The sequence below is a fragment of the Phacochoerus africanus genome, chromosome 4 (assembly GCF_016906955.1).
Source record: "Phacochoerus africanus isolate WHEZ1 chromosome 4, ROS_Pafr_v1, whole genome shotgun sequence".
NCBI classification, from domain to species: domain Eukaryota; kingdom Metazoa; phylum Chordata; class Mammalia; order Artiodactyla; family Suidae; genus Phacochoerus; species Phacochoerus africanus.
Genome location: NC_062547.1, coordinates 43032827 through 43045208, shown reverse-complemented (window position 1 = coordinate 43045208; position 12382 = coordinate 43032827). Strand labels below are relative to the sequence as shown.

Genomic DNA, 12382 nt, shown 5'->3' with positions numbered 1-12382 from the left:
GCCACAGCCACAGAAACGCATGATCTGAGCCTTGTCTATGACCTACACCACAGGTCACGGCAATGCTGGATCCTTAACCCCCTGAGCCAGGCCAGGGATTGAACCTGCATCCTCATGGATGCTAGTCAGATTCGTTAATAGCTGAGCCGTGATGGGAACTCTGGCAAAACTACTAAGAAATAAAATAATACCAGAGAAAATTAAAAAGAAAAAGAGAAAGAATAAGGCCTCAAGACTAAGAGTGGCAGTGCAAGGGGTATAAGGAGGCCAAAAAAGATGCAAGCCGCAAAAGGTATAAAATTCACTACAATTGAATTGAAAATTTTAAATTGCTACAATTTAATCTAAAATCATGTTGTGAGCTTCCTGGTGGCCACTGTGAAAAAGGGAGTTAAAGAGTTCTCCTTTGCTAGAGAGGGAAATATCCCGGTTCCTAGGGAGGCAAAGCTTTAACTGGCATTTGATGCAAAAAGAAATTTCTCAGCCAGAGGCAAAGCTTTAACTGGCATTTGATGCAAAAAGAAATTTCTCAGCCAGAGGCAAAGCTTTAACTGGCATTTGATGCAAAAAGAAATTTCTCAGCCAGAGGCAAAGCTTTAACTGGCATTTGATGCAAAAAGAAATTTCTCAGCCAGACTCAGTTATCCCTGAGTCCCTGGACAGGATTTCCTCAAAGCTCCCCAAACCAACCCCATGGCAGAGCTTCACTGTGTGCAAAGACTGAGCTGGGTATGGGGGTCGGCACAGAAGATGCAGGTGGTGGATGGGGTGTGTCATGTCCGACCTTCCTACATCCCTGCTCTGGTTCTGTGCCCAGACGCCTTTGAGATCCGGAGGCTGTCCTCCGTGTTCCTGCGCGTGAAGACCAACGTGGGTGTGCGGGTGCTCTACGACCGCGAAGGACTGCGGCTTTACCTGCAGGTGGACCAGCGATGGGTGGAGGACACCGTGGGCCTCTGCGGCACCTTCAATGGCAACACGCAGGACGACTTCCTGTATGTGCCCCCCACCCCCCCCACCCCCCACAAACAGGGGCAGGTTTGTGGTGTCCGTTTCTCTCTCTGACATGAAGAGGGTGAGGGTGGGGCAAGCCCACTGTGTAGCCCCAAGCCCATTTGAAGCCTATTAAGTGTGATATGTGTGTGTGTGTGTGTGTGTCTGCACACACATTCATAATTGTTATGTTTGACTGTGTCTATGTAGGCCCACTTGGCTGTTGGCATATCTGACATATATTTGTGCTCTGCCTGTGTGTGTGCGTGTATGTGTGCACATGCATGCATGCAGGTGGTGTGTGCACAGGCCTATAAATGTTACATATTTGGTGGGGATATGTGTACCTCTGAGTGTGGGTGCTCATGCTTGGTGTGTGTACGTGTATCAAGCAGGTAGATGCCTACCTGGGCAGATGCTGAATGTTTACTTGGCTACGTGGGCAAATGTGTGAATGTGGCTCTGCCGTGGCTGCAGGTCCCCAGTAGGTGTGCCTGAGAGCACCCCACAACTCTTTGGCAATTCTTGGAAAACCCTGTCCGCCTGCTCCCCGCTGGTCTCTGGCTCCCCTCTGGACCCCTGCGATGTGCACCTGCAAGCCGGTGAGGGGTTGGGAGTGGGGGGGATAAGATGGGTCAGAGTTGGTTTGAGAGAGATGCGATGGGAACCTGGGCATGGGGCTGTTGACCAAACTGGGCAGGAGTGATCAGAAATGGAGGAGCCGGGAGTTCCCATTGTGGCTCAGCAGTACCCAACCCGAGTAGTGTCCATGCGGATGCGGGTTCAATCCCTGGCCTCACTCCGTGAGTTAAGGATCCGGTGTTTGCCGTGAGCAGAGGTGTAGGTCACAGACACGGCTTGGATCCTGTGTTGCTGTGGCTGTGGTGTAGGCTGGCAGCTGTAGCTCCAATTCTACCCCTAGCCTGGAAAATTCCATATGCTGAAGGTGCAGCCCTAAGAAGACAAAAAAAAAAAAAAAAAAAAAAAAAAAGAAAAGAAAAGAAAAGGAGGAGCCATGGAAAGGGGACAGGAGTTCCCTTCCAGCTAGGGGTCAGGCAGAAGGGAACTTCACATCCTACTGCTATCACGTACACACACATTGGTACCTGCTTCCCCATCTCAGGGCAAAAGTCCAGGTTCTCTACAGTGGCCCCACCAGGCCCTCCACTCCCCGTGTGCATCCACCTTATCTCAGCTTCTCCTCTGTCCTCCCCATCCCTGTGGCTCCATCTGCACCGGCCTCATTACCTTCTTCTGACAAAGCCCGGTCTGTCTCCTCTCCAGACCTCTGCACTTGCTGATTCCTTCACCTAGAATGTTCTTTCCTCATAAACACGTGCCTCATTCTCTCACTCCTTTCAAGTTTTTGCTCAAACATCGTCTTCCTACTCAGGCCTTCCCGACCACTGGGTTTAAAAATTACCATTGTCCCTCTGGTGACTCCCATCCTCCTTCCTTGCTTTCTCTCTCTCTCTCCTCAGATCTGTCACTTTCTTAATTTACTATATGCGTAGTTTAGTGATGGTCTCTGACCAGAAAGTCTGCTGCATGAGGACAGGGACCTTGGTCTGTGTGGTTCCCTCTTGGGATCCTTCCAGCACATGGATTCATGCCTGGCATGAGTACTCGCTGTCTGAGCACCTGGGTACATACACATATATACATACTCGCACACATTCTTGTGCACCGAGTCCTCGGAGCTGGGGGGGGGGAGGGGGCAGGGAGGGCGAGGCTGACGCCTGGAGGCAAACCAGACCCCTGACCTCCTCCCCCATTCCTCCCATCTCCAGCCTCCTACGCCCTGCAGTCGTGCAGCGTGCTCACTGGGGACCTGTTTGCGCCCTGCTCCGTGTACCTGAGCCCCGTGCCCTACTTTGAGCAGTGTCGTCGGGACGCCTGCCGCTGTGGGCAGCCCTGCCTGTGTGCCACGCTGGCCCACTACGCCCACCTGTGCCAGCGCCACGGGCTCCCCATCGACTTCCGCACCCGCCTGCCAGCCTGTGGTGAGCGTCCCATGCTTGTATGCCCACGTGAGGGCAGCTGGAGGAGCCAGAGTTCTAGAGCAGCTGTCCACCCAAACTCTCCCCAGGATATCTCCCAGTCTCCTCCAGTCTAACCCTACCCCGACCTGCACCCCTACCTCTCAAACTGCTTCTTCTCCCATGCTCTCGTTCTCTTCTGAGGGCCCCCAGCCACGGCTCACCCAGGCCTGACACTTGGGGCCTGGGACACGTGGCTGATTCTCTCTTACCCTCGCCTCCAATCCACATTCAAGTCCTAGCAGTCCTGTCAATGCCAAATTCAGCCAGTTCTCACCACACCACTGCCACCGCCCTATCACAGCTACCTAAGGGCCTCTTCTCACTGCAGCCAGAGTGGACTTGCTAAATAAAGACCACTGGCTCCGTGGCCCTCAGGTTTGCGTGTGCACGTGGCTCAGTGGGCATGGGCTGGCCTGTCCCCCTTTTATTCCCACCCCAGGCCACACTCCTCCCTGAGTCTTAGTCATCTCTGTGCCCCCAGCCCCAGCACAGGGCCCCACTCTGAGTCAGCTTTTAGCAAATGTCTTTTGAATAAATGGAAAAGGCACTGTCATGGGAGTCAGAGGCCTGAGTTTTACACTAGTCCTGCAGGTAACTTGCTGTGTGTCCATGGCAAGGCTCTGTCCCTCTCTGGGTCAAAGTTCCTCTAGAGCTGATTGGACAGAATTAGTGGTTCTTCTTCTTCTTCTTCTTCTTCTTCTTCTTCTTTTTTTTTTTTTTTTTTTTTTGCTTTTTAGGGCTGCACCCTCAGCATATGGAAGGTCCCAGGCTAGGGGTCAAATCTGAGCTACAGCTGCTGACCTATACCACAGCCACAGCAACACCAGTTCCTTAACCCACTGAGCAAGGCCAGGGATTGAACCTGCAACCTCAGGATTACTAGCTGGGTTCATTTCTGCTGCTCCACAACAGGAACTCCAGGACTAGTGGTTCTTAACCTTGGCTGCACATTAGAATCATCATGGGAACTTAAAAAAAAAAAGGAACCTATCTAAGCCACATCCAATATCAGTTAAAAGGATGTGTCTGGCTGTGAGGGGCAGGTGTCAGCATTTTTAAAAACTCTCAGATGGCTTCGATCTTTGATGTGCAGCCTGGGTGAGAACAGCTGGGCTTGGCAGTCTCAGTCGTCCTACTGGCCTTGACAGGCTGTGGGAGACCCAGGGGTGTGGGATGTTGGCCAGATGAGGAGAGGGCAGCCCTGAGACCTGGACAAAGGGTCCTGAGAGGCTGCTAGAGGGAGCACAGTCGATCTTCACAGCCCACAGAGGCGAGAGCGGCAGCACTGTGTGTGCATTTACACACCTGTCCATGTGTGTCCATGTGTGAGGGATAGTGTGAGCGCAGGGCTCTTGGGAGTGGTGACCTCCCCTCCTCCCACAGTATCAAAACCTAAGGCGAGTGCCCTGCAGAGAAAAGGAAATACCAATGGCAGGCTGAACTTGGGGGCCCTGCCCCTCTGCCATTCTGGTGTCATGCGAGACGGTGGGAATCTGGAGTCAGATTGGGTTCATATCCCCACTCTGACCTTGACCTGCTGTGCGTGACTTTGGGCAAGTGTCTTCATGTCTCTGCTTCTCGGTTCTCTTCTGCATGATGATGACCCCACCTCACACACTTGTGGGCGTGAGGGAGACGAAGCCATTTCCCACTGCAGCACTGTCCTGTGAGGCCACCAAGGAGTACAGCCCCTGTGTGGCTCCATGTGGACAAACCTGCCAGGACTTAGCCGGCCCTGAGGCCTGTGGGGTTGAAGGTGGCAGTGACCTCAGTGGGGACGAGTGTGTGGAGGGCTGTGCCTGCCCACCGGATACCTATCTGGACACCCAGGCTGACCTCTGTGTCCCCAGGTGAGCATGCTGGCTTGACCTGTGTGTCAGGCGGGGGTGAGGCTGGGGGTCTCCACAGCATGTGAAGCTGGGTGTCTGACTGGGCCTCTCATGTCCATACTTGGTCGCAGAGTCCCAGGGCAGAGCTTGGAGGGGACGGGGGGGTCAGGGGGTGGGCGCCCCGCTCTGGACCCCTCTCCTAGGCCTCTCTCCTCAGCTCTGGCTCTTTGTTCCAGCCCGACTTCCCCACAAGACAGGACCACCCCTCAGAGTCAAGGGGGTCACCGTCCTCATGTCCCCTCTCCTTCCACAAAACTGTATCGACCTGGTATGTTCCAGGCATTTATTTCTAGGCTCTGAGAATTCAGCATCCTGCCCTCATGGAGCTCACATTCTAGGCGGTGAGACAGATAATAAGCAAATAAACAGACAATGAGTGACAGGAGCTGTAAAGCCAAACAAAGCAGAGTGGGAGCAGGGAGTCCTGGGGTGGGGAGGGTTACTGTTCTGTCATTTGAAGTGAGTGTGGGAGGAAGGCTTTTCTGATGCGGTGATATTTGAGCAGAGACCTGAGGGAAGAGTGCTCCCAGCAGAGGGGCAGGGGAAGGCCCTGAGACCTGACCTTGGGTGTTCTCAGTGTGGCTGGAGGGCTGAGGAGGAGGGTGGGGATGGAGACCCACAGGACCCCGGGGCTGACTGACAAGCCCCTTGGTGCCCTGCAGGCCTGTTCCTCCATCTGTAAAATGGTATCGCATTTGACTGAATGATGGGGAGCTGGAGAGAAGCTCCTTTAGGGGGTGTAGTTGAATTAGAAGCCTTTTCTTTCTTTTTTAAAAAAATTTTTAGGGCCGCACCTGTGGCATAGAGGTTCCCAGGCTAGGGGTCGACTCGGAGCTGTAGCCGCTGGCGTATAACACAGCCACAGCAACGCGGGATCTGAGCCGCATCTGCCACCTACACCACAGCTCACGGCCAGGCTGGGCCCTTAACCCATTGAGCGAGGTCAAGGATTGAACCTGCAACGTCACGAATGCTAGTCAGATTTGTTCCCGCTGCGCCACAATGGAAATTCCCAGTCAGAGGCCTTTTCACACTGCAGAGTCCTCCCTTGAGATCCAGATATGTGCCCTGCCCCCACCCCTTGAGGCTGAGTGTTGCCAAGGAAGGGGCGTCTGAGGGTTATATGGAGGGAGGAACTGGAGAGGGAGAAGGCGGTGAGAAGCACTGGGGTTGGATGAGTTCAGATGTCCCTTCTTGCCCTCAACCGCTCTGCTCCAAGGCCTGCCCTTAGCCATGACCGGCAGGTGCCATGGGAGGTGTGTGAGGAGGAAACACAGTCCTGGCCCTCAGATGACCTACAAAGGGGGTAGCACAGGGATGTCCACCTTACAGGATCCCTGTAAGGGACAGAAAGATGATGTACTTGGAGGGCTTGGACAAAGTGTTCAAAATATTTAGCAACTCGTGCGGTGTAGGCCCTGGGCCCTCAGAACGATGCTGGGTGTGAATGCCCCTGGCTGGTCCAGGGGTGGGGTCCCTGCCCTTGACGGTCCTGCCCCAGCTCCTGAGTCGGCTCGCCTTTCTCTGTTCCTGGATTTTCTAGGAACCAGTGCTCCTGCCACTTCCAAGGAATGGATTATCCCCCTGGAGACAGTGACATCCCTTCTCTGGGCCACTGGTGAGTTCCCTCAGCAGTAGCATTATTATCCTCTCTTTATTTTATTTTACGTCTTCTTAGGTGTGCACTTGCGGCATATGGAGGTTCTCAGGCTAGGGGTTGAATCAGAACTGTAGCCGCCGACCTACACCAGAGCCACAGCAACATGGGATTCAAGCTGTGTCTTCGATCTATACCACAGCTCACGGCAACACTGGATCCTTAACCCACTGAGCGAGGCCAGGGATCAAACCCGAGTCCTCATGGATACTAGTTGGGTTTGTAACCTGCTAAACCACAACAGAAACTCCCTCTCCTCTCTTTAGTTAGCAACTTCTTTTAAATGGAAGTTGCTGACTAAAGAAAATGCAGCTGTGCAGAACTTTCCAGCAAGTGACCCCCTCCCTGCAGCTATGCTCAGGGAGCCAGGGACAGAAGTGAGGATGTCGATCTGAACCCTGCGGTGATCTGCATACAGAGACTTGGGGTCTCTGGGCCCTGCAGTGACAGGGTCGGCTGACCCCCGCGCCCCCTTCTCTCTCTCTGCAGCCACTGCAAGGATGGAGTCATGAGCTGCGATAGCAGAGCCCCGGGTAAGGGTGACTGGGGCTAGGGTGGAGGCTCCTCTGTGGTAATGGGGTTACAGAGAGGAGGGCGGGGCCCTCAAGGACAGCCTAGGCTGGGGAGGACCCACCCCAGGTCCTGCACCATGCTGTGCCTTCTGTATTCCTTGTCCTTTTGGGAAAGGCTCCAGCTTGGAGGGTGGCATCGAGAAATCCTGTCACAACCTCAGCCCCCCTCTAGTGGCTGTCCCTCCTGCTTCTCGAGGAGATGCTGAGCCTCAGGATCCTGCAGGGTCCTGGATTTCCTTAGTTTGAACTGTCACGTGTCTGCTGAGGCTGACTCTCTGTCCAGCCCAGTGCTGGACGTGGGGCCACAGTGATGGGGAGGGTAGGCTGGGCCTTTGAGGCCCTCACAGGCAATAGAGGTGGGGGGGGGGGTCAGGCTGGCACAGTGGTGGATCAGCCTATGAGGGTCTTGGAGGTGGTAGAATAGGAGCTGGAGTCTTCAGGGAGGGCCTCCTGGGCGGAGGATGTGGGGAAGTATGGAGGTGGGCACAGAGGGGATGGGAGGATAATCGTAAGGCAGGAGGCAAAGAGCAGGGCCTCCAGAGTCAGGTGGCCCTGGGTTCAAATCCTGCTCAGTGTTCCCTTCCTGTGCAGCTCCAGGTAACTCACTTCACCTCTCTGAGCCTTCGCTTCCTCTTTTGTATATGACCTGGATTCCTACTTTCTCGCCACGTTTCATGTATATCATGTATATCCTTGAAAGTGTCTTTCCTTTTATTGTTTCTGGCTTCAGGTTTTGGCCTTTTGGGACTTTTATTTCATCTCCTATGGCTCTTCCTTTCTCTCTGTCCCATCCCAGGGTGGGCATGGAATTCAGCCCCCTTTTATTGATTGTCCTAAAAAAGATCATTCATGTAGTATAAGTATATACGGCCAACCTGACTGAAGGCTCAGGGAGAGAGTGGGTTTCTGTCACAGAGGGACAGGTAAATGGGAAGTTGACTTCCCTGTTGTTAGAAGTCCCCTGGACACCCTGCCACACGGCACAGCTATCCTCTTCCTGGCTCCTTTCCTGGTCCCTCTGGGGCCCTTTCTCTTACCTTATCATGCCTTTTTTAAAAAAGGTGGTTTTTTTTGTCTTTTTTGGGGGCGGGGGGCACACCTACAGCACATGGAGGTTCTCAGGCTAGGGGTTCAATTGGAGCTGTAGCCTCTGGCCTACACCACAGCCATAGCAATGCCAGTTCTGAGCCATGTCTGCAACCTACACCACTTATGGCAACGCCAGATCCTTAACCCACTGAGCAAGGCCAGGGATCAAACCCGTGTCCTCATAGATGCTAGTCGGGTTCGTTAACCACTGAGCCACAAAGGGAACTCCCTTATCATGCCTTTTGAAAGCCAAAGTGGCTTCTCTCCATTATATAGGAAAGTTCGAGATAATAATACTTTATAGAGTGTTATTGCAGGACTGAATGAGAAAACGCATGTGGAGAGTTCCTGTCATGGCTCAGTGGAAACAGATCTGACTAGTATCCATGAGGACGCAGGTTCGATCCCTGGCCTTGCTCATTGGGTTAAGGATCTGGCGTTGCTGTGAGCTGTGATGTAGGTTGAAGACTTGGCTCAGATCCCACATCGGTATGGCTGTGGTGTAGGCCGGCGACTGCAGCTCTGATTCAACCCCTAGCCTGGGAATCTCCATATGCTTCAGGTGCGGCCCTAAAAAGCAAAAAAAAAGCATGCGAAAGGCCTGGAATAGTACCCAGTGGAAAGGACATGTCCAGTAACTGGTGCCGATGGTGGTTGGCCTATTGTGGGACAGCACATACCCCTCCCGCCCACTGTGACATGTGTCTGGGAACCCAAGGACTGACTCAGGAGCAGCCAGGGCATGAGAAGGCATCTGAGCCCCATCTCTGCCTGCATCCCCCAGATGCCGGGTCCCAGGTCTCCCTGGCCACCCCTGCCACCCAGGAACCCACTCAGGTCCAGGTGTTCCAAGCATCCTGTTGAGTTTCTGGGCTTCTCCCAGCACCAGCCTCTTCCCTTCCAGCTGCTGCCTGCCCAGTGGGCCAGGTCTTTGTGAACTGCAGTGACCTGCACACTGACCCAGAGCTGAGTAGAGAGAGGACATGTGAGCAGCAGCTGCTGAACCTCAGCGTGCCAGCCCGTGGCCCCTGCCTCTCAGGATGCGCCTGTCCCCAAGGGTAAGTATCCATGTTGTCAAAGGCTGGCAAAACCAGGGACCACAAGGTGGAGTGAGAGGCAGGAAAACCTCACACAGCCTTGCAGGGGGCACCAGCTCAGGGCTGGCCAGCGACAGCATAATGACCAGCAAGGAGTCTGAGAAAGAGCAGAAGGGAGGGGAGTCAAGCTGGAGTGGAGCCTTCCTGCCTCTATTTCTCACCAGCATGTGACCTTGGACAAGGAAGGGGCCTAGCCCCTCTGAGGCTCAGCTCTTCAGCTGTAAAATGGGAATAATAATAATATCTACCATCTCAAGGGGTTAAGTGATATGTTGAAGGGGAGTTACTGGGTAGGGGTGGGACACACCCTGGAGGTCCCACCGGCAGAAGATCATGAGAGAGGAAAACCCATGTTTAGGGAGTTCCTGTCGTGGCACAGTGGAAACAAATCCAACTAGGAACCATAAGGTTGCAGGTTCAACCCCTGGCCTCACTCAGTGGGTTAAGGATCCGGCGTTGCCATGAGCTGTGGTGTAGGTCACAGATGTGGCTCGGATCTGGCGTTGCTGTGGCTCTGGCATAGACTGGCAGCTGTAGCTCCAATTAGACCCCTAGCCTGGGAACTTCCATATGTGGCAGGTATGGCCTTAAAAAGCAAAAAAAAAAAAAAAAAAAAAAAGAAAGAAAAAGAAAAAAGAAAACCCATGTTTAGCTCTCAACCTCCATCCCTACAAAATGCTGACTAGGTGGAGGGCTCTGGCCTCTGTAACACTTGAAAAACAAAGTACACCCAGTGGAAACAGTCTCCCTCCTGGGTGCCTCAGACATTGCCATCAGAGCTGGGTGACCTGCATGAGCTGAGTTTTGTGGGGTCCCTTGTGGGGTGTTTTGTATGCCCAGGTGGCGGCAGGGACCAAGCACCCCGCTCTGCCAGCTCTCATTCCGATGCTGGTCTTGCTTCAGGTCTAGGTGGAGAAAACAGTTGGACTTGGCTGTTCTGGGCTGTGTCCTTCTACTTGAGCAGAGATCAGGCCCAACAGCCAGAGGACATGAGAAGGCAGTCAGGGCCTCTAGGGTAGGAACAGACAGTTGGAGTTTTATTGTTTGTAATAAACACCTTGATATAATGATCTCCAACCTCAGAGCATCCCTGGGAGCAAGGAGGGGAAGATCCTTATTCTCATTTTGCAGATGAAGAAATTGAAGCCAAAGGTAGGGTGGAGGGAAGTGGTCTGTCTGCCCAAGGATCCATGACTCAGAACCAACTCTGCTTACTCCAAACCTTGCCCTTTGGCCAGAGCATGCTGCCTCTTGTGAGGCCTGGGGTCTGGTCCCCTACACAAAAGTCATAAAGTGGGTTATGCGCCTGCGCTTGCCTTTTCCCAGGCAGGGGCATCCACAAGGGATCCTGGTGAGGTCTGGAGGAATCCTAGGCCTGAGACTCTGCATTTCTAACAAGCTCCTGGGAGGTGCCACCATGGCTGGTCTTGGGACCACATTTTGAATGGCAAGATTCTAAAGCCATATCCAACATAAGGGATAGTTTAATTCAGAAGACCTCAAAGCCAGAGTGGGGATCCCTTTTCCATCCCCATGCTCCGAAGGTAGGGGAGGAGGTGAAGATCTCTAAGGGCTGGGTGATCTTTGTCAAGTTGTGTGACCCCTTGGGCAACAGCTTTCTTGTCTGTGAGGCTGTTTGCAGGACCAGTCTGAGCAGGAAGTCCCCAAATCCTCTCCCTTCGCTCCAGGCCTCTCAAACGTCAACCCAGATACCGGCACTGTGCCAAGAGCATGCACGGTCTAGAGGGCTGAATTCTTGTCACTAGCTAGGTGATATCGGACAAGTCACTTAATGTTATGAGCCTGAGTTTGCACATCTGTGAATGGAGGGCAGTAGCACCCACCATGCGGGATTCTTGTGAAGTTTAGCAAAGAGGACGCTGCAGGGAGCCAGGCACTGCCCGCCAAGTGCTCTGGAGAAACCTGTCCTCTACCTTTTCGTAGTGCTGATGCTCCATCATCTCTTGGGGTATTTGCCCTAGCGGCTCATGTGCTGTATCAAATGCCCCATGAGGAGCTTATACACATTCTGTAGGGGCTTGTCAAGGGGGAAATTGTTACAGTGTCAACGTGTAAAGGAAGGGCAGGCATTCTCTTGGGAGCTGGGATATGGTCCCTAACAAGCCCTGCCTGGGACCTTCCTGGCCCAGGTCCCTGGGCCCCTCTCCATGGTGTTTCTCAGAATCTCTGGCTGTTGCGTATTGCTTCCAGGCCACTGCAGGGTCTGGGGCTGTGCTGCTGCAGATGCCTTTGTGTCGTGGTGCTGAGCCAAGTGCCCCAGGCTGTGGACAGTGCAGCACAGTAGTTAGGAGTACAAACTCAAGTCAGGCCTGAGTTCCATTCCACCCACCCCTACTCACTGGGTGAATTAGTTACCTTCCCCAAGGCTCAGTTTCCTTATCTACAAGATGGCACAGAGCAAGCGTGAGCAAGTGATAGCATTGTCTTCAAATCTTCAAATCCCATACTTTGGCGAATAAGCCCTGAGGAGGGGATCTGGATGGAGAGGGTCCCTTAGCAGGTAAGGAGAGAGTGCTCCACAGATCGAGGGCACTTTGAAGACAGAGGTCAGAGCGCCTCTCTGCCTGTTCCTGTCTGCGGTGGGCACAGCGAAGGTGCTAGGGATGTGGGCAGGCCTGTATAGGGCCAGAGGGGAGCAATGGATGGTGGGCAGCAGGAAAAGACCCCCAGGATGTGGCAAGAGACAGGGAAGGTGGTAAGCCAGCCCCTTGCTGGTGTCTGATGCAATTATAGGGAAAGAAGGGGCAAGAAACCAATATTTACTGTGTATCTGCGCGCTAGGCAGTGTGCCCAAGTCTATAATTAAATTCTCGTAGTGACCTTGGGAAGAAGGTGTCATTATCCCCATTTTATGCATGAAAAAACAGAGGCTTAGAAAGGTTAAGTGGCTTCAGGTAGAACATTGAGGATTGAGCACAAGCTTTTTTTTTTTTTTTTTTTTTTCCTGCTTCCTCCCACAACCGTAATGAGAACATGGTTTTAATTTGTATTTCCCTAATGACTAATAGGGAATACATTTTCT

The 12382-nt window shown here is 53.2% G+C and overlaps 1 protein-coding gene across 1 annotated transcript in view; it reads left to right on the top strand.

The window, feature by feature from the left end:
- OTOG (otogelin) overlaps positions 1-12382 on the top strand; it is a 91367-nt gene that overhangs the window by 21308 nt on the left and 57677 nt on the right. The window contains exons 17-23 of the mRNA XM_047774287.1: positions 818-995; positions 1471-1595; positions 2784-2996; positions 4693-4885; positions 6468-6542; positions 7071-7114; positions 9147-9300. Of these exons, the coding sequence (XP_047630243.1) occupies positions 818-995; positions 1471-1595; positions 2784-2996; positions 4693-4885; positions 6468-6542; positions 7071-7114; positions 9147-9300 (982 nt within the window). The remainder of the gene's footprint in view (positions 1-817; positions 996-1470; positions 1596-2783; positions 2997-4692; positions 4886-6467; positions 6543-7070; positions 7115-9146; positions 9301-12382) is intronic.